Here is a 20,788-nt window from a genome sequence, read left to right on the forward strand (position 1 = left end):
CAAATGGTTAAACAGTTATTATATGACCCAGCAATTCCACTCATAGGCACCTACCCAAGAGAAATTAAAACACATCCTCACTAAAAGCCTGTGTGTGGATGTTCACAGCAGCATTGTTCATAGGAGTCAAAGAGAAGATACAACCCAAATGTCCTTCAGCTGATGAGGGAATGCACCAGTGATCTGGTACAGCCACAAAATGGAATGTTGTTCAGCACAGAGATGAGATACTGATACAAATGAACCTTGAAAACATCACACTAAGTGAAACATCCAGAACAGGTAGGTGCACAGAGACAGAGCAGGTCTTCGGGGTCTGGGAGACGGGGAATGGGGAGAGACTGCTAAAGGCTACAGGATGTCTTTTGGGGGTGATGAAATGTTTTGGAATTAAGTCATAGTGATGGCTGCACAACTTTGTGCATATACTAAAAACCACCTTGTTTATCTTAAAAGGGTGAGGTTTATGATATGCGAATTATATAATTAAAGAGAGAAAAAAGATTTAATGTGAAGTACACAGACCCCGACGGGTACCTTTCCCTTGCTCACGCACCTGTAGCCTCAGAGCTGGCTTTGGATCAGGAAGGGGCTGAATCCCCCACACAGAGGGGGAGCGGGGGCCTGGCCTCAGTGGGAAGGCAGGGCTGCCCCACCACCTGTAGCCCACTCAAAGAAGGCAGCTGAAGAGTGAAATCCTTACCTGATCCTGCAGGTAAAGGGAGGCTTCAGAAACTGAATTTTCCATGGTAGCCTTGCCCCGCTCTTGGCTCTCCCTCAGCTCGGCCAGCTCCTTCTCGATGTCAGCCACAGTGACTCTGTGGTGCACAACAAGAGACCATCTGGCTCTGTGGCCAGCCCAGAGACCCAGGCTCCCAGCTCAGAGCCCTGGCTGTCAGGGTTGGGGGAAGATGAGGTCAAGGGGTCACACTACCCTCCTACAGGTCCAGTCCTAGAGGTGGGCCCCTGGCATGCTGGCCTGAGAGGCTTTTAGGCAGTGGGACTGGGCATTGCAAAGAAAGCTCTGAGAGGCTCTAGCAAGTGGTGTCCTCCAGCCTCCAACTGGGGACAGAGTCTAAACAACTTCATCTTGCCCCTCTAAGCCCTGGTCCTGAGCTGTTTTAGGAACCCAGTGAGTTTCTACCAGTTGCTTAAACTAGATATGGGCAACCTGAAGAGAATACACAATCCAGGTCAAGGACAGTGGTTAGTTAGGGGCACGAGTGGGCCAAAGGTCGCCATCACCTCCTTGGCTAAGAATACTTGATGCCAGGAGACCAGCACCTGGCGGGGCATCTTACCTGAGGATGCCCAGCTGCAAGCTCAACTGGCCACCTTTCAACTCCTTCCCTCCTTCTTGGTCCTCATCGCCCTCCACCATCCTCTGCAGCCTGTCCAGCTACAAATCCCGCAAAAGGGAGGGTTAGGTAGCCCCCTTTCCCACTCCCCCCTAATCCTAACCCAACCCCTTCTAACAAGAGCCAAGGTCCTTGTGGACACCAAGTTGGCACTAAGAGAGTGGCTGAAGTATAGCAGCCCCTTGCAATGACCTCTGGCCCCCGCAAAGTCCTATAAACTGGCTCTAAGGCTGCCACATGTCATAAAGACAGCAAAGGCCTTGTTTGGCTCAACTGAATCCCAATAGCTTTGAACACCACTTTTTAGGTCCAGAAAATGAACATGATGATACCTGAGGTGCATTTCCTGACAAGAGCACAAGACCCCATGACTTAATAATGTGTGGGAAAGGGCTGCAACCCGCGAAGACGAGGATGGAAAGTACTGGTACTAGCGTTACACGGCAAAGTAGACCAACCACCCCTTTCTTACTTTTGCTTTTTCCTGCCGAATTTCTTTGGCCAAACTCTTTAATGTCTTCAGCTGTTCCTGCAGGTCAGGAGGTATGGCCTTTTTGACTGTGGAAAATGGAGGTCTTGTCATCTGAGGTGTTACCGCCCCAGTGGGCACCCATTCTCCATTTCTAGCCCCCAGAATAATGAAGCTTCTCCAGAGAACAAGACACACCACTATGTCCTGCTTCTCCTGGTGACGGGAAGCCCATAAAAAAAACCCACCTAATGCTTGACATCCCAAAGGGGGCCTCAGTTGCCATTGCCATTCACCTCTAAAAATTTTTTGTTTTGAGAATAGGGTCTCTTTCTCTCCCTCCAGCTAGAATGCAGGGGCATCATCATAGCTTACAGCAACTTCCACCTCAACCTCTTAGGCTCAAACCATCCTCTTGCCTCAGCCTCCTAAGTAGCTGGAACTACAGGCACCCACTACTGCACCCGGCTAGTTTTTCTATTTTTAGCAGAGATGGGGGTCTCGTTTTTGCTCCAGCTGGTCTCAAATTCCTGGCCTCAAGCAAACCTCTCCCTTTAGCTTTCCAAAGTGCTGGGATGACAGGTGTGAGCTTCCACACCCACCTAAAAATCTTAATTATTTAGAGGTGTGAATGGGCAAATGTTAAGTTTAATTCTCTCTCTGTCCACCTTCCAGGGCTTTCCCTCACCCTCGCACGTTCCCAGCTGCTGTCCCAAGACTGATAAGGCTGTAGGAACCTGCTTTGTCCCTCTCTAGAGTGCCCTCAGTCCTGCTGGTTTAATTCTGCTCTTTGCTACCTATTCATTTGGACCCCTAAGGCTCTGGGAGAACCTGGACTGACTAAAAATGAAAATGTTGATTTCAGAGTGGCGCCTGTGGCTCAAAGAATAAAGCACCGGCCCCATATACTGGAGGTGACGGGTTCAAACCCAGCCCTGGCCAAAAATTGCAAAAAAGGGTGGTGCCTGTGGCTCAGTCGGTAAGGCGCTGGCCCCATATACCGAGGGTGGCGGGTTCAAACCCGGCCCCAGCCAAACTGCAACCAAAAAATAGCCGGGCATTGTGGCGGGCGCCTGTAGTCCCAGCTACTTGGGAGGCTGAGGCAAGAGAATCGCTTAGGCCCAGGAGTTGGAGGTTGCTGTGAGCTGCATGAGGCCACGGCACTCTACTGAGGGCCATAAAGTGAGACTCTGTCTCTACAAAAAAAAAAAAAAATTGCAAAAAAAGAAGAAGAAAAAGAAAATGCTGATTTCAGAGGGACTCTGGAAGTCTAGCAATCAGGAGTTGTGGCCAAGGGGAACATGGTACGCACTCATCCGTGCCAGTAAGCTCTGCATCTTCTGCAGGTCAGTCTGGCCAGCCTCCTCCTCCTCCACTTCCTTCAGATGCTCTTTCAGCTCCAAATAGAGGCCGATGAGCTCTCCCATCAGACGAAATGTTTCCAGTCTGGAAGCTTTCTCTAGGGAATCGCGGCGCTCGCCCTGGACATCACTCCGGACCTCACTTCTTTCTGGGAAGACTCGGTCGAGGGAGCCTAAATGCCTGGAAAAGGTAACATCTTGCCCTGGGGCAGGCTGGGCAGGAATTCCAAGTGGGCGTGAGGCACGCATTCTGTCTGCATCCAAACCTACCAGGCCAGGCTGATCAACATGTGGGGACCATGGCCAACCATAGCCAAGATCCACTGGACCATGGTGGTCTAAGACAGAGTATGCATGGCCACGCTGATCCAAATCGGAATATACCTGACCAGGCTGACCTGGGCCAGGTGATACCAAATGCTGTTGATCTAGGCGTACAGATCCCAAACCTGAGCTTGATGGTGTCGGGCTCTGCTGGTCTGTGCCAGGATGTAACAGGTCTTGCTGATAAGTTTCTGATGGTACCAAACCCCTCTGGTCTCTATCTGGTGATGCTAAACCTTCACTGGTTGGCAGTAGTGACACCCGGCTTTGTTGCTGTCTACTGGGAGGTGCCATACCATGTTGGTATGGGCGTGATGATAGAGCACTCTGAGGATCTGCTTTGGATGCTGGAGAGCCATGAAGCGTAGTACCTGGTACTATCAAACCTTGCTGATCTGCATCAGGCTGTCTCAAACCGCGTGGATCCTTTCCTGGCTGCATCAAACCACCTGAATATGCACCAGGTTGCACCAAGCCAGGAGGGTACACACCAGGTTGAACCAAGCCAGGAGGGTATGCACCAGGTCGCACCAAGCCAGCAGGGTATGTACCAGGTCGAACCAAGCCAGGAGGGTACATACCAGGTCGAACCAAGCCAGGAGGGTACGCGCCAGGTCGAACCAAGCCAGGGGGGTACGCGCCAGGTTGAACCAAGCCAGGGGGGTACGCACCAGGTTGAACCAAGCCATAGAGAACATGTTGGACCACATCATATGAATCTACCCCAGGCTGCACCAAACCACTCGGATCTATTCCAGGTTGCACCAGACCACGTGAATCTACCCCAGGCTGCACCAAACCTCTCTGATCCATTCCAGGTTGGACCAGACCAAGAAGACCTGCATGAGGTTGCACCAAAACATGCTGATCCATTCCAGTTTGCACCAGACCATGTGAATCTACCCTAGGCAGCACCAAACCACTCTGATCCATTTCAGGTTGCACCAGACCCTGCTGAGCCATTCCAGTTTGGACCAAACCCTGCTGATCCATTCCAGTTTGGACCACACCATGCTGATCTGCACCAGGTTGCACCAAACCATGCTGATCCATTCCAGGTTGGACCAAACCATGTTGATCTACCCCAGGCTGGGCCAAACCACGTTGGCTTGTGCCAGGTTGTACTAAACCACGTTGATCAGCACCAGGTTGGACTAAGCCAAGCTGATCTGCACCAGGAGCTACCATGCCATGTTGACGTACAGCAGGAGCTACCAAACCAGGCAGACCTACATCAGGAGTTACCACACCAGGTTGACCTACACCAGGAGGTACCAAACCAGGCAGACCTGCACGAGGAGATACCATGCCAGGGTGACTTACACCAGGAGGTACCAAACCAGGCTGACCTGCACGAGGAGTTATTGTGCCAGGGTGACCTACACCACGAGGTACCAAACCAGGCTGACCTGCACGAGGAGTTACCGTGCCAGGGTGACCTACACCAGGAGGAACCAAACCAGGCTGACCTGCACCAGGAGTTACCATCCCAGGCTGGCCTAGACCAGGAGGTACCAAACCAAGCTGACCTGCACCAAGAGTTACCACACCAGGTTGACCTATACCAGGAGGCACCAAATCAGGCTGACCTGCGCCAGGAGTTACCACGCCAGGTTGACCTACACCAGATGGTACCCAACCAGGCTGACCTGCACCAGGAGTTACCACGCCAGGTTGACCTACACCAGGAGGTACCAAACCAGGCTGACCTGCGCCAGGAGTTACCACGCCAGGTTGACCTACACCAGGAGGTACCAAACCAGGCTGACCTGCGCCAGGAGTTACCACGCCAGGTTGACCTACACCAGATGGTACCAAACCAGGCTGACCTGCATCAGGAGTTACCACGCCAGGTTGACCTACACCAGGAGGTACCAAACCAGGCTGACCTGTGCCAGGAGTTACCACACCAGGTTGACCTACACCAGGAGGTACCAAACCAGGCTGACCTGTGCCAGGAATTACCATGCCAGGTAGACCTACACCAGGAGGTACCAAATCAGGCTGACCTGCACCAGGAGTTACCACGCCAGGTTGACCTACACCAGGAGGTACCAAACCAGGCTGACCTGCGCCAGGAGTTACCACGCCAGGTTGACCTACACCAGGAGGTACCAAACCAGGCTGACCTGCGCCAGGAGTTACCACGCCAGGTTGACCTACACCAGGAGGTACCAAACCAGGCCAACCTGCGCCAGGAGTTGCCATGCCAGGTTGAACTGCACCAGGAGGTACCAAACCAGGCTGACCTGCACCAGGACTTGCCGCGCCAGGCTGACCTACACCAGCAGGTCCCAAACCAGGCCGACCTGTGCCAGGAGTTACCACACCAGGTTGACCTACACCAGATGGTACCAAACCAGGGTGACCTGTACCAGAACTTGCCATGCCAGGCTGACCTGTGCTAGGAGTTACCACGCCAGGTTGATGTACACCAGGAGGTACCAAACCAGGCCAACCTGTGCCAGGAGTTACCATGCCAGGTTGACCAACACCAGGAGGTACCAAACCAGGCCAACCTGCGCCATGAGTTACCATGCCAGGTTGACCAACACCAGATGGTACCAAACCAGGTTGACCTGCGCCAGGAGTTACTACGCCAGGTTGACCTACACCAGGAGGTCCCAAACCAGGCTGACCTGTGCCAGGAGTTACCACGCCAGGTTGACCTACACCAGGAGGTACCAAACCAGGCCAACCTGCGCCAGGAGTTACCATGCCAGGTTGACCAACACCAGGAGGTACCAAACCAGGCCAACCTGCGCCAGGAGTTACCATGCCAGGTTGACCAACACCAGATGGTACCAAAACAGGTTGACCTGCGCCAGGAGTTACCACGCCAGGTTGACCTACACCAGGAGGTCCCAAACCAGGCTGACCTGTGCCAGGAGTTACCACGCCAGGTTGACCTACACCAGGAGGTACCAAACCAGGCCAACCTGCGCCAGGAGTTACCACGCCATGTTGACCTACACCAGGAGGTCCCAAACCAGGCTGACCTGTGCCAGGAGTTACCACGCCAGGTTGACCTACACCAGATGGTACCAAACCAGGCTGACCTGCGTCAGGAGTTACCATGCCAGGTTGACCTACACCAGGAGGTACCAAACCAGGCTGACCTGCGTCAGGAGTTACCACGCCAGGTTGACCTACACCAGGAGGTACCAAACCAGGCTGACCTGCGCCAGGAGTTACCACGCCAGGTTGACCTACACCAGGAGGTACCAAACCAGGCTGACCTGCGCCAGGAGTTACCACGCCAGGTTGACCTACACCAGGAGGTACCAAACCAGGCTGACCTGCGCCAGGAGTTACCACATCAGGTTGACCTACACCAGAAGGTACCAAACCAGGCTGACCTACGCCAGGAGTTACCATGCCAGGTTGACCTGTGCCAGGAGGTACCAAACCAGGCTGACCTACACCGGGAGCTACCACACCAGGCTGACCTGCACCAGGAGTTACCATGCCAGGTTGACCTATACCAGGAGCTACCAAATCAGGCTGACCTGCACCAGGAGCTACCAAACCAGGCTGACCTACACCAGGAGTTACCATGCCAGGCTGACCTACACCAGGAGCTACCAAACCAGGCTGACCTGCACTAGGAGTTACCATGCCAGGCTGACCTACACCAGGAGGTACCAAACCAGGCTGACCTGCACCAGGAGTTACCATGCCAGGTTGTCCTACACCAGGAGTTACCATGCCAGGCTGACCTACACCAGGAGCTACCAAACCAGGCTGACCGGCACCAGAAGTTACCATGCCAGGCTGACCTACACCAGGAGCTACCAAACCAGGTTGACCTGCACCAGGAGTTACCATGCCAGGCTGACCTACACCAGGAGCTACCAAACCAGGTTGACCTGCACCAGGAGTTACCATGCCAGGTTGTCCTACACCAGGAGCTACCAAACCAGGCTGACCTGCACCAGGAGGTACCAAACCAGGCTGACCTACACCAGGAGGTACCAAACCAGGCTGACCTGCACCAGGAGTTACCATGCCAGGTTGACCTACACCGGGAGCTACCAAGCCAGGCTGACCTACACCCGGAGCTATCAAACCAGGCTGACCTGCACCAGGAGTTACCGTACCAGTCTGATCTGCATCAGGAGTTACTAAGCCAGCCTGACCCACACCAGGAGGTACCAAACCAGGCTGACCTACACCAGGACTTGCCACACCAGGCTGACCTACACCAGAAGGTACCAAACCAGGCTGACCTGCACCAGGAGTTACCATGCCAGGTTGACCTACACCAGGAGGTACCAAACCAGGCTGACCTGCACCAGGAGTTACCACGCCAGGTTGACCTCCACCAGGGGGTACCAAACCAGGCTGACCTGCACCAGGAGTTATCATGCCAGTTTGACCTACACCAGGAGGTACCAAACCAGGCTGACCTGCACCAGGAGTTACCACGCCAGGTTGACCTACACCAGGAGGTACCAAACCAGGCTGACCTGCACCAGGAATTATCATGCCAGTTTGACCTACACCAGGAGTTACTGTCCCAGGCTGACCTGCACCAGGAGTTACCATGCCAGGTTGACCTACACCAGGAGGTACCCAACCAGGCTGACCTGCACCAGGAGTTACTGTCCCAGGCTGACCTGCACCAGGAGTTACCATGCCAGGTTGACCTACACCAGAAGGTACCAAACCAGGCTGACCTGCACCAGGAGTTACCATGCCAGGTTGACCTACACCAGGAGGTACCCAACCAGGCTGACCTGCACCAGGAGTTACTGTCCCAGGCTGACCCGCACCAGGAGTTACCATACCAGTCTGATCTGCATCAGGAGTTACTAAGCCAGGCTGACCCACACCAGGAGGTACCAAACCAGGCTGACCTGCACCAGGAGTTACCACGCCTGGCTGACCCACACCAGGAGCTACCAAACCAGGCTGACCTGCACCAGGAGTTACCATGCCATGTTGACCTACACCAGAAGGTACCAAACCAAGCTGACCTGCACCAGGAGTTACCATGCCAGGTTGACCTATACCAGGAGCTACCAAACCAGGCTGACCTATACCAGGAGCTACCAAACCAGGCTGATCTGCACCAGGAGTTACCATGCCAGGTTGACCTACACCAGGAGCTACCAAACCAGGCTGACCTACACCAGGAGGTACCAAACCAGGCTGACCTGCACCAGGAGTTACCATGCCAGGTTGACCTACACGAGGAGCTACCAAACCAGGCTGACCTACACCAGGAGGTACCAAACCAGGCTGACCTGCACCAGGAGTTACCGCCCCAGGCTGACCTACACCAGGAGGTACCAAACCAGGCTGACCTGCACTAGGAGTTACTGCCCCAGGCTGACCTGCATCAGGAGTTACTGTCCCAGGCTGACCTGCACCAGGAGTTACCGTACCAGTCTGACCTGCATCGGGAGTTACCAAGCCAGGCTGACTCACACCAGGAGGTACCAAACCAGGCTGACCTGCGCCAGGAGTTACCACGCCAGGCTGACGTGCACCAAGAGGTACCAAACCAGGCTGACGTTCACCAGGCTGCACCAAATCATCCTGACCTGTGCCAGCCTGGGCCAAACCATGGTAACTTGCGATAGGTTGTACCAAACCAAACTGATCCAGTCCAGGCTGTAGTAAACTGTGTTGAGCCATACCAGGTTGGACCAATCCAGGCTGATATGTACCAGCTTGCACCAAACCAAACTGATCTCCACCAGGCTGAATCAAGCCATACTGGTCAATGCCTGGTCGTATGATGCCAGGTGCAGCCAAACTGGGCTGTACAAAACCAGGCTGATATGTAAGAAGTGGAACCAGTCCACTTTGATCTATACCAGGCAGTGCCACTCCTTGCTGATACATGGCAGGAGGAACCAGTCCATGCTTATCCCTGCTTATCTCCACACCACCCTCATCCATACCAGGCTGTTCCATACCACGCTGGTCTGTTCCTGGAAGCCTCATACCATGCTGATATGTGCTCCTAGGTAATTCCAGCCCTTGCTTATCTCTGTCAGGTCCCAGTGGTGGTGTCACACCATGCTGATCTGTGACAGGTGGTACCAAGCCCTGATCGAGCATTGCAGGTGGTATCACACCAAGCTGACCCACACTGAGGGGTACCACACCATGTGGATATATGCTTGGATGTAGTGATACAGGCTTATCCATGCTAGTTGTTCCTACTCCATGATAATATGGTCTTAGATAGGCTTGACTCTGGCCAATGGGAAGCCTATTGTACTGATCTGGGTACGCATGATGCTGATCGATGGTGAAGGTTAAATCTTGTAGATCTGGGCCAAGTCCTGCATCTCGTTCATCTCTTCTTAAAAGTGGTGAGGTGAACTTCTCTCCTTTCTTACGAAGATCAGTGTCTACTCTAGCTTGGGATACAGAAGGCCGCTGATATCTTGATATGTCAGCTTCATCAGCAGCTTTGGGGTACTGTTCTCTACCAGTGACTTTTCCCCTGCTAGTAAGCCCTTCAGAGGAGTATCCTGTGCCACTGGATCCTGGGAAGGTCTGATCTGGGCCCAAACCACCAGAATAATCCAAAGCCTGGTCAGTAGTTGGATGCTTGGTAAAAACTCCACTTGGAATGTTATCACTTTGTAGTAACCCTTTAGATTTAAGAGGCACTGTTGCTAGGTCTGTGCCCTGGTGGAAGAGAAAGAAGGAAACTAAAAACCAACAGTTAAAAATACTTACTATAAGAATTGTAAAGAAGGAAATCTGGGATATCTGCTTGGGATGATTTAGATAGAGCCCTTGGAGAAAAAAACCTAAAAACTAAGTGGGACATAAAGACTTTGACATTATTGAAGGGTAGGTCTCTGGATATTTGCAAATGGCATCATAACATGAAATGTCCCTTCACAAAAGACGGGGGGAGACTGCAAAATACAAATAATCCTCTGGAATTTTGCTGAGTCTATAAAAAAAAGAACATTTAAGTTTAAAATATAAAGTCTGCCCATTGTTGGCTCATTGCTGATGGTGAAAGTGTACAGTGGAGGGCCTGTAAGCCATATGTGTAAAACGTGAATGTGCAAACCCTCAGACCCAGACATTCCATAGATAGAAATTTTCTCTGTGGACTCATAAAGGATGCCAAGATGTCCATACAATGAAGGAGTGCACCTGTAGACCCTGCTACTCGGGAGGCTGAGGCAGGAGGATGGCTTGAACCCAGGAGTTTGAGGTTGCACTTTAGCCTGGGCAACAGAGTAACATTCTGTTTCAAAACAAGCAAAAAAACCCCCAAAAAACCTAGTATAAAGTTTTAACTTTTTTCTTCTCCATCTAATAAAAAGATAACCACCAAGATGCAAAAATTGTAAAATGGTAGCCTCTTAGTGTATAAAAATATTATTTGTAGGGCGTCGCCTGTGGCTCAGTCGGTAAGGCGCCAGCCCCATATACCGAGGGTGACAGGTTCAAACCCGGCCCTGGCTGAACTGCAACCAAAAAATAGCCGGGCGTTGTGGCGGGCGCCTGTAGTCCCAGCTACTCGGGAGGCTGAGGCAAGAGAATCGCTTAAGCCCAGGAGTAGGAGGTTGCTGTGAGCTGTGTGATGCCATGGCACTCTACCGAGGGCCATAAAGTGAGACTCTGTCTCTACAAAAAAATATATATATATATTATTTGTATGGCAATAATAGCACAAAAATGGGGAAGAGAATGGAGCTATATGTAAGCAACGTTTTTGTATACTAGTACATCTAATTTGTTATCAATCCAAATCAGACCATTTTTAGTTGTTCATTTTAATCTCTAGGGAAATTGCTAAGAAAATTGAAAATCTAGTAAAAACAAACAACAAAGGAATTGATATAATCCAACTAGAACAAATAGACATCTATAGAACACTCCACCCAACAACAACAAAATATGTTCTTCCGTTGTGCACATGGAAAATTTTCCACAAACAACTATATGTTAGGGCAATAAAAACAAACATAAAGTAAAAACAAGGGCAAAAATAAAGAAAGATGTTTTCAGATGTACAAAAACTAAAAGAATTCATCAACAGCAGAACCCCACTACAAGAAATATTAAATGAAATCTTCAGGCAGAAAGAAAATTATACCTGATGCAAACTTGGATCCATACAAAGGGATAAAAAGCACTGGAAATAACTACATGGATGAATGTGTAAGAAGTGTAGCTTAGGCAGGGTGCAGTGGCTCATGTCTGTAATCCCAGTGCTCTGGGAGGCCAAGGTGGGTGGATTACTATGAGAGGTTCAAGGCCAGCCTGAGCAAGAGCAAGACCCTGTTTCTACTAAAAAATAAAAAAACCGAGGCAAGAGGATCACTTGAGCCCAAGAGATGGAGGTTGCTGTGAGGTGTGATGCTACGGCACTTTACCTAGGGTGACAGCTTGAGACTCCGTCTCCAAAAAAAAAAAAAAAGTTTTTCTTGTCCAGGCACAATGGCCCACGCCTATAATCCAGCACATCTGAAGTGGGTATATTGCTTGAGCTCAGGAGTTTGAGACCAGCCTGAGCAACAGCAAGACCCAGTCTCTACTAAAAAATAGAAAAAATTATCTGGGCATTGTGGTGGGCACCTGTAGTCCCAGCTACTCTGGAGGTTGAGGCAAGAGGGTTACTTTAACCACCGCATTCTACCCAGGTTGATAGTGTGAGGCTCTGTCTCACAAAAATAAATAAATAAGTTTTTCTTAGTATCTGAATCTCTTTAAAAGTTATCTGCTTAAAGAAGAAATAAGAGCAATGAATTGTGTGGTTTATAATAGATGTAAAAATGAAGTGCATGAGTAAAGCAGCATGAACTGAGTTGGCAGTGTACGGCCCACTTACCTTTTATCTTTTCTTTTTCTATTTTTTATTTTATAGCCAGAATACATGCTAGATAAATTTGTTTTCCTTTAGCACTTTTGATTTTTTTTAATTGATTTATTTAAGTGATGGGTTCTTACTATGCTATCCAGGTGAGACTTGAACTCTTGGGCTAAAGAGATCATCCTGTCACAGCCTCTGAGTAGCTGGGACTACAGGCACATGCCATTGCACCTGGCTCCACAGTCCTTTTTTGGAAATGAAGGTTTACTCGAGTACAGGCATGCTTTTTCATTTATGTACTGTTCATGGCTTCTTTCACACAACAGCAGCAGAGTGGACTATGACAAAGACTATAAGAGCCTAGCCGGGCGTTGTGGCGGGCGCCTGTAGTCCCAGCTACTCGGGAGGCTGAGGCAAGAGGATCACCTAAGCCCAAGAGCTGGAGGTTGCTGTGAGCTGTGATGCCACAGCACTCTACCGAGGGTGACAAAGTGAGACTCTGTCTCTAAAAAAAATAAATAAATAAAGACTATAAAAGCCTAAAATATTTATGTGGCTCCTTCAAGAAAGGTTTGTTGACCCCTGGAATAAAGACTTTTCCAGGAGAAGAGTGGAAGTATAGTATTATAAAGTTCTTACATTACTTGCGATGTGGTATAATGTCACCTGATGGTAGATTGTAATACATTACTATAAGCATAAAGCAGCCACTAAAATAGCAAAACGAAGAATTTTAACTAGTAAGCCAATAAGAAAGGTAACTTGGAATTAAAAATATTCAATTCAAAAGGGATAGAAAAAGAGAAAAATAAGCAAAGAATAGATGAGACAAATATAAGACTAATAGCAAGATGATGGACTCAAATCTAACTTCATCCATAATCACAATAAATGTAAATGGTCTAGGCCTGGCACCTGTAGCACAGTGGTTACGGCACCAGCCACATATACCAGAGTTGGTGGGTTCCAACCAGGCCTGGGCCTGTCAAATAACAATGACAACTGCAACAACAACAAAAGATAGCCAGGCGTTGTGGCAGGCGCCACACTACTTGGGAGGCTGAGGCAAGAGAGTTGCTTAAGGCCAAGAGGTTGAGGTTGCTGTGAGCTGTGATGCCACAGCACTCTACCGAGGGCAAGATAGTGAGACTCTGTCTCAAAAAAATTAATTAATTAATTAATTATTAATAATAATAAATGTAAATGGTCTAAATAGCCTGATTCAAAGGCAGAGATTGTGAGATTGATTAGTTACAAGATCTAACAATATGCTGCCTCCATGAAACACACTTTAGTAGAGACACACAAAGTAGTTAAAACTCAAAAGAATGAGGCCAGGCGTGGTGGCTCACACCTGTAATTCTAGCACTCTGGGAGGCTGAGGCAGAGGATCACTTGAGCTCAAGAATTAAATTCCAGCCTGAGCAAGAGCAAGATTCCATCTCTACTAAAAATAGAAAAAGTAGCTGGGTGTTATGGTAGGTGTCTGTAGTCCCAGCTACTCAGGAGGCTGAGGTGAGAGGATCACTTGGGCCCAAGAGTTAAAGCCTATAATGAACTGTGGTTGCATCATTGCACTCCAGCCTGGGCAACAGAGCAAGACCTGGTATCTAAAAATAAATAAATAAATAAAATTCTTGAAAATGCCAACTGTGCTACAGTGACAGAAAGCAGGTCAGTGGTTGCTTAGGAATGGGGGAGCAGACGAAAGGGGTGACAAAGAGCACAAATAAACTTTAAGAGTTATTACACATTTTGGAAGGTCAATTGTAGTGACGGTTTTAAATATGCAAGTGTGCAGGGTGGCACCTGTGGCTCAAGGAGTAGGGTGCCAGTCCCATATGCTGGAGGTGGCGGGTTCAAACCCAGCCCCGGCCAAAAACCACAAAAAAAAAAAAATAAATAAATAAAAATAAATAAATAAATATGCAAGTGTGTTGAAATGCATCAAATTGTACTTTAAATACATGCAGTTTATTCTATGTCAATTATATTTCAATGAAGCTGTTTCTATAAAGGCAGCAAAGGATATTAAGATTTGTGGGGGCGGCGCCTGTGGCTCAAGGAGTAGGGCGCCGGTCCCATATGCCAGAGGTGGCGGGTTCAAACCCAGCCCCGGCCAAAAACCACAAAAAAAAAAAAAAAAAAAAAAAAGATTTGTGGGAACCCCCTCCAGCCTATTATTGAAAATATGCCATAAGCCCCAGCCTGCCATTTCTCTCAGGTACAGCTAACCCTGACCAGAGGCTGTGTTATAATCTCTGTTATAATCGGGATCCAGTAAGCCAGGATCCAGTTCACACAGCCACGATCTTAAACGTCACCTGTGATTTGGGCCAAATTCATTGACCATCACCTGTAATGCTACAAATGGCTTGGCTCTTTTTAGGGGTTTCTCCAGCCAGGGTGATAAAGCATGGGTAGTTCATTCTTCCTGACACTGGGAGACCCTAAAATCCTTGCAAAGCAAGTTATTCCCTACTGTTCCCAAAGAACCTGCAAAATTCCAGGAAGAATTAGTTATTTACAATGTCTTAGAATCTCACGTGGTCAGAGCTTTCTCAGGCTGGGGACATGATTCTTCCCTCTGAGGTCAGAAGCTGCCTCCCCAGATGGGCTTCCCAGTCCACTCATCATTCTCATCATACTCTCAGATGCCCAAGAGCACTTAGGAGCACTACTGAAGTATCTTGTACCTGCTTTCTATTGTTGCATAACAAATTAGTAACCTAAAATGATACAAGTTTATTATCTCACAGTTTCTATAGGTCCTGGGCCAAGACATGTAGAAGCTGGGTTCTCAATTGGGGTCTCACATTCTGCAAATTCAGGTGTTGAACAAGCTGTGGTCTCATTGGAGGCTCAGAGTCCACTTCCAAGTGCATTTATGTTGTCAGCATTCAATTCCTTGTGGTTGTAAGCTAAAGTCTCCATCTTTTCTTTTCTTTGTTTTTTGCAGTTTTTGGCCGGATCTGGGTTTGAACCCGCCACCTCTGGTATATGGGGCTGGCGCCCTACTCCTTTGAGCCACAGGCACTGCCCAACATCTCCATTTTTTTGCTGGCTGTTAGCTGAGGGTCACTCTCAACTCTTAGAGGCCATCCTTGAATCCTAACTGCATGGCCCATCCTCAGGTAGTTTGCTCATCTCTCTGACACTTCATCTTTTTTACAAAGGGCTCACCTAATTAGGTCAGGCCTGCAGTGTACTCTCCCTTAGGTTAACTCAGAGTCAGTTGATTAGCAACCTAATAGCCCGTCATATCCACAGATTCTGCTCACGTCCAACAGGAGGGACTGTGCAGTGTGTGTACATGCGGGGCAGGGATATTGCTGCCCTTCTTGGGAGTTCTGCCTGCCACCTGTGTCCTAGAAAGGCCTACTGAATATGGAATCAACCACTGTAAAGAAAACACAGGAGAAAAGGAGACTAATGCCATGGAAAGACTTTAAAGTAAGTCTTTAGAAGACACCCAAAGCATTAATTGTTGCAGACTGTGGGTCTAGGTTCTGACCCAGAGTTCAGAAACAAAAATACTAGAAAGTGACAAAAAAGAAATGAGCTAAACTAAGACTAGCCAGACATTCACACACTGCCTCAAGAAGAAAAAGGCACTCCGAGTCTCCTGTGACTGCTGTACCAAATAACCATAAATTCTGTGGCTTAAAACAACAAAAATTTGTTGTCTTACACTTTGGGAAGTCAAAAGTCCAACACCATTTTCACTGGGCGAAAGTCAAGGCGTTGGCAGGGCTGGCTCCTTCTGGTGGTTCTGAGGAAAGGATCCCTTTCTTCATCCTTTTCAGCTGATATTAACAGTGCCGGGCACGTTGCCTCCTCTTGCGTAGTAGTATCGCCTTCTGCCTCCTTCTCATGAGGACCTTTGTAACTATGTCATTGAATCGATCTGGATAACCCAGGATACTTCTCCATCTGAAGATCCTTCACTTAATCTCATCTGCAAGGTCCCTTTTGCCATATAAGCTAACATTCCCAACTACTAGGGATGAGGACACGGACATCTTTGAGGGCCATTATTCAGCCCAGCACAGAGACTAAAACCAGTGGGCCCCAACCATTTTGGCACCAATGATTAGTTTCACGGAAGACGATTTTTCCATGGATTAAGGGGTGCGGTGGGGTAGGTGATGGTTTGGGGATGATTCCAGCACATTTATTGTGCACCTTATTTCTATTATTATTACATTGTAATTTATAATGAAATAATTATACAATCACCATAATGGAGACTCAGTGGGAGCCCTGAGCTTGTGTTCCTGCAACTAGACATTCCCAGCCCTAGCATCACCACCTCAGCTGGCCCTCAGATCATCAGGCATTAGATTCTCATAAGGAGTGTGCAGCCTAGATCCCTCACACATGCAGTTTATGGTAGGGTTCAGGCTCCTGTGAGAATCTCTTACTGCTGCAGTTCTGACGGGAGATGGAACTCAGGAGGTGACGGGAGCGATGCGGAGCAGCTGTAAACACAGATCAAACTTCACTTGCTCACTTGCTGCTCACCTCCTTCTAACAGGCCATGGACTGAGACTGGTCCGCAGTCTGGGGGGTTGGAGGCTGCAGACTAAGACAACAGTCATCGGTGGCACCTGTAGCTCAGTGGGTAGAGCGCCGACCATCTACACCAAGGCTGGCAAGTTCAAACCTGGCCCAGCCAGCCAAAACAACAATGACAACTGCAGCAAAAAAATAGCCAGGTGTTGTGGCAGGTGCCTGTAGTACCAGCTATTTGGGAGGCTGAAGCAAGAGAATCTCGAGCCCAGGAGCTTGAGGTTGCTGTGAGCTGTGACGCCACAGCACTCTACCCAGGGCAACAGCTTGAGACTCTGTCTCAAAAAAAATAAATATGGGCGGCGCCTGTGGCTCAGTCGGTGGGGCGCCAACCCCATATACCCATGGTGGCGGGTTCAAACCCGGTGCCGGCTGAACTGCAACAATAGCCGGGTGTTGTGGTGGGCGCCTGTAGTCCCAGCTACTCGGGAGACTGAGGCAAGAGAATCGCCTAAGCCCAGGAGTTGGAGGTTGCTGTGAGCTGTGTGATGCCATGGCACTCTAATGAGGGCCATAGAGTGAAACTCTGTCTCTACAAAAATATAAATAATAATAAAGAAATCAATAATAAAAATAAAATAAAATCACAGTCATAGTTTTTCAGAACAAACATCTTGAAAGCCTTGAAAAGTGGACATAACAGCTAAAGAGGTAAGGTAGAAATGGGGTCCTAAAAAAGTTGATCAGATTTGCCTTAAGGGCATCAGGTGAGACATGCCTATCATTTCATCTGAGGATGGTAGGAAAGTCATTAGAAATAATGAGTGTCAATGCTGACCCCCTAACACAAATCATGCTTTTGACTTATTCTTTTTTATTTATTTATTTTTTTTGAGATAGAGTCTCACTATGCTGCCCTCGGTAGAGTGCCGTAGCATCACAGCTGACAGCAACCTCCAACTCCTGGGCTTAAGCGATTCTCTTGCCTCAGCCTCCCGAGTAGCTGGGAATACAGGAGGCTGCCACAACGCCCAGCTATTTTTTTGTTGCAGTTGTCATTGTTTAGCAGGCCTGGGCTGAGTTGGAACCCGCCAGCCTCAGTGTATGTGGCCAACTCCATAACCACTGTGCTACGAGCTCTGAGCATTTTTTTTTTTTTTTGTCTTTTTAAGAGACTAGGTCTTGCTCTGTCACCTGGGTTGGACTGGAGTACAGATGGCAAGATCATAGCTCGCGGTAACCTCAAACTCCTGGACTCAAGTGATCTTCCCACCTCAGCCTCCCAAAGTGCTGGGATTATAAGGTGTGCACTGGCCTTGATTCATCTCTTAAATCTTCCTAACGCCGCAGCCCTTTAATACAATTCCTGTGGGTCGCGACCCACAGGTTGAGAACTGCTATTCTAAACCAAACCACAATGACAGAGCCCCATCCCCTGAGGGAAATCTGTAGACCAGAAATACCCCTCTATGGCTTTGTCCCTTCCGCCCTGTACACGCAGCCAAGAATTCTGTACTCAAAAGTGTTGGCACTTTATATTGAGACAACATAACTTCTTAACTCACACCTAACAAAAGTCAGTATCACAAGATTTTCTAAGCAAAACATGCTTCATGCCACCTCTCTCCACATGTCAGTAAGCCTAAAATGGTTGCCTGTTAACACACACCATTGTTTTAAGTGTCAACAGGAAAGGGAGAACAGTGCCAATTAATCACACAATGCTCTGAGCCACATCCTGATTTCAGAGATGTTAATTTTGAGCTGAGCTGCGCTCCTCCTAAGCCTTTCTTTTTTAGTTAACACATTAGGTTTTGATCGCCTAACATATATGTAACAAACTCCCTGCCAGCCTGCATGGTTGAGCGCTCCCTCCTGCAAGGGAGCTTCTGTCCTTCCTGCCTTAAGTGCTATTCCTGCCCCATGACTGACTATTTGCGTGACCTCAGCACAATACAAAGTGCCTACTTCTGTTTCTTTTTTTTTTTAATTGAGACTTTGTTGCCCTCTGTGGAGTTCTGTGGCATCATACTTCACGGCAACCTCAAATTCTTGGGCTCAAGAGATTCTCTTGCCTCAGCCTCCCAAGTAGGTGGGACTATAGGTGCCCGCCACAATGCCCGGCTATTTTTTTTTTTTTTTTTTTGAGACAGAGTCTCACTATGTCACCCTTGGTAGAGTGCCATGGCGTCATAGCTCATAGCAACCTCAAATTCCTAGGCTGCGGCGGTGCCTGTGGCTCAACGGAATAGGGCACCGGCCCCATATGCTGGAGGTGGTGGGTTCAAACCCAGCCCTGGCCAAAAAACTGCAAAAAAAAAAATTCCTAGGCTGAAGCAATTCTCTTGCCTCATCCTCCCAGGTAGCTGGAACTACAGATGCCCGTCACAACGCCCAGCTATTTTTAGAGACAGGGTCTCTCGTTCTTGTTCAGGCTGGTCTCGAACCTGTGAGCTCAGGCAATCCACCCGCCTCAGCCTTCCAGAGTGCTAGAATTATAGGCGTGAGCCACCACGCCTGGCCCTGCCGCAGGAATTATAATTTCAATCAGAGCTGTTTATGAGACCCCAATGTTCCCAAATACATATAATGTGTTCAAGATTTTGGCTCGGTTAGTAAAAGAATATTACTGTAATCATGTCTTCTGCTGACAGCAGTGTTTCCAGGGAACAGTCCACACTTAGCCTGCTTTTCTTTCTTTCTTTTTCTTTTTTTGAGATAGAGTCTCACTTTGTTGACCCTGATAGAGTGCCGTGGCGTTACAACTGACAGCAACCTCAAACTCTTGGGCTCAAGTGATCCTCTTGCCTCAGCCTCCTGAGTAGCTGGCACTGGAGGCATGTGCCACTATACCTGGCTAGGTTTTCTATTTGTAGTAGAGATGGGATCTTACTCTTGCTCAGGCTGGTCTCAAACTCCTGAGCTCAAGAGATCCACCTGCCTCAGCCTCCCAGAGGGTTAGGATTACAGGCATGAGCCACCGTGCCTGGCCTGCTTTTCTGTCTTTATTAGTCCTACTATCCAGTTTTTGCCTTCAAGGTCCCCAGGAGATTTGAACCTAAATTCCTCAAGACTACTGGAAAAGATAAGATCATTTTCTGGCCATTTTCAACTTGCCCGATATGTTAAAGGTATTTTCTTGCATCACCCTCCATGAAGACCTGCAAATCAGAGTTTTAGTTTAGGGGTACTTTGGAAGGCTGAGGCAGGAGGATGGCTTGAGCCCAAGAGTTGGAGGCTGCAGTGATCATGCCACTGCTCTCCAGCCTGGGTGGTAGAGGGAGACCCTGCCTCTAAAAAAATTTTTTAATTAAAAAAAAGTCTCTAAAAAGGAGTTTGTTTTGCTTTTTATTTTATTAAGCTGGTCAGGCTATAAAGGCTTCAAGAAGAACATGTCCTTTGCCTTGGTCACACTATTTCTGCAAGAGAACATCTGTCTTCAAGATCCTTAGACCTAGAAAAAAGGTTAAATTCTTCCATTGTTACATGCCTGCCACGGTCAAGTTAGCTGGCACTTGGATTCATTACCCTGATCATGAGAAACTGAGGATTCCTTCCTTCCTTCCTTTCCTTCTTTTCCTTCCTTTCCTTTCTTTCCTTCCTTCCTTCCCCCTCTCTCTCTTTCTTTTTCTTTTTTTAATATATTTTTTCCAGCCAGGCTAGGTGGCTCATGTCTGTAATCCTAAACCTTGGGAGGCTGAGGCTGGGGGAGTGCTTGAGCTTGAGAAGTTTGAGACCAGCCTGAGCAAGATCCCATCTTCACTAAAACATGAAAAAATAAATTAATTAAAAAATAAAAATAGCTGGGCGTTGTGGTGGGTGCCTATAGTCCCAGCTACTTGGGAGGCTGAGGCAAGAGGATCACTTGAGCCCAAGAGTTTGAGGTTGCTGTGAGTTGTGACTTTGCCTCAAATAAATAAAATCCGCAAACACTACTAAGTTAGCCTTGACTAAGAAAAAATAC

The 20,788-nt window shown here is 48.5% G+C and overlaps 1 protein-coding gene across 1 annotated transcript in view; it reads right to left on the bottom strand.

Moving 5' to 3' along the window:
• QRICH2 (glutamine rich 2) overlaps nucleotides 1-20,788 on the bottom strand; it is a 34,068-nt gene that overhangs the window by 10,037 nt on the left and 3,243 nt on the right. Inside the window, 9 exon segments of the mRNA XM_053570053.1 lie at nucleotides 704-818; nucleotides 1,302-1,399; nucleotides 1,831-1,916; nucleotides 3,140-3,943; nucleotides 3,974-4,681; nucleotides 6,782-6,871; nucleotides 8,282-8,551; nucleotides 9,092-10,098; nucleotides 19,766-19,815. Of these exon segments, the coding sequence (XP_053426028.1) occupies nucleotides 704-818; nucleotides 1,302-1,399; nucleotides 1,831-1,916; nucleotides 3,140-3,943; nucleotides 3,974-4,681; nucleotides 6,782-6,871; nucleotides 8,282-8,551; nucleotides 9,092-10,098; nucleotides 19,766-19,815 (3,228 nt within the window).

The sequence above is a fragment of the Nycticebus coucang genome, chromosome 18 (assembly GCF_027406575.1).
Source record: "Nycticebus coucang isolate mNycCou1 chromosome 18, mNycCou1.pri, whole genome shotgun sequence".
Taxonomy (NCBI): domain Eukaryota; kingdom Metazoa; phylum Chordata; class Mammalia; order Primates; family Lorisidae; genus Nycticebus; species Nycticebus coucang.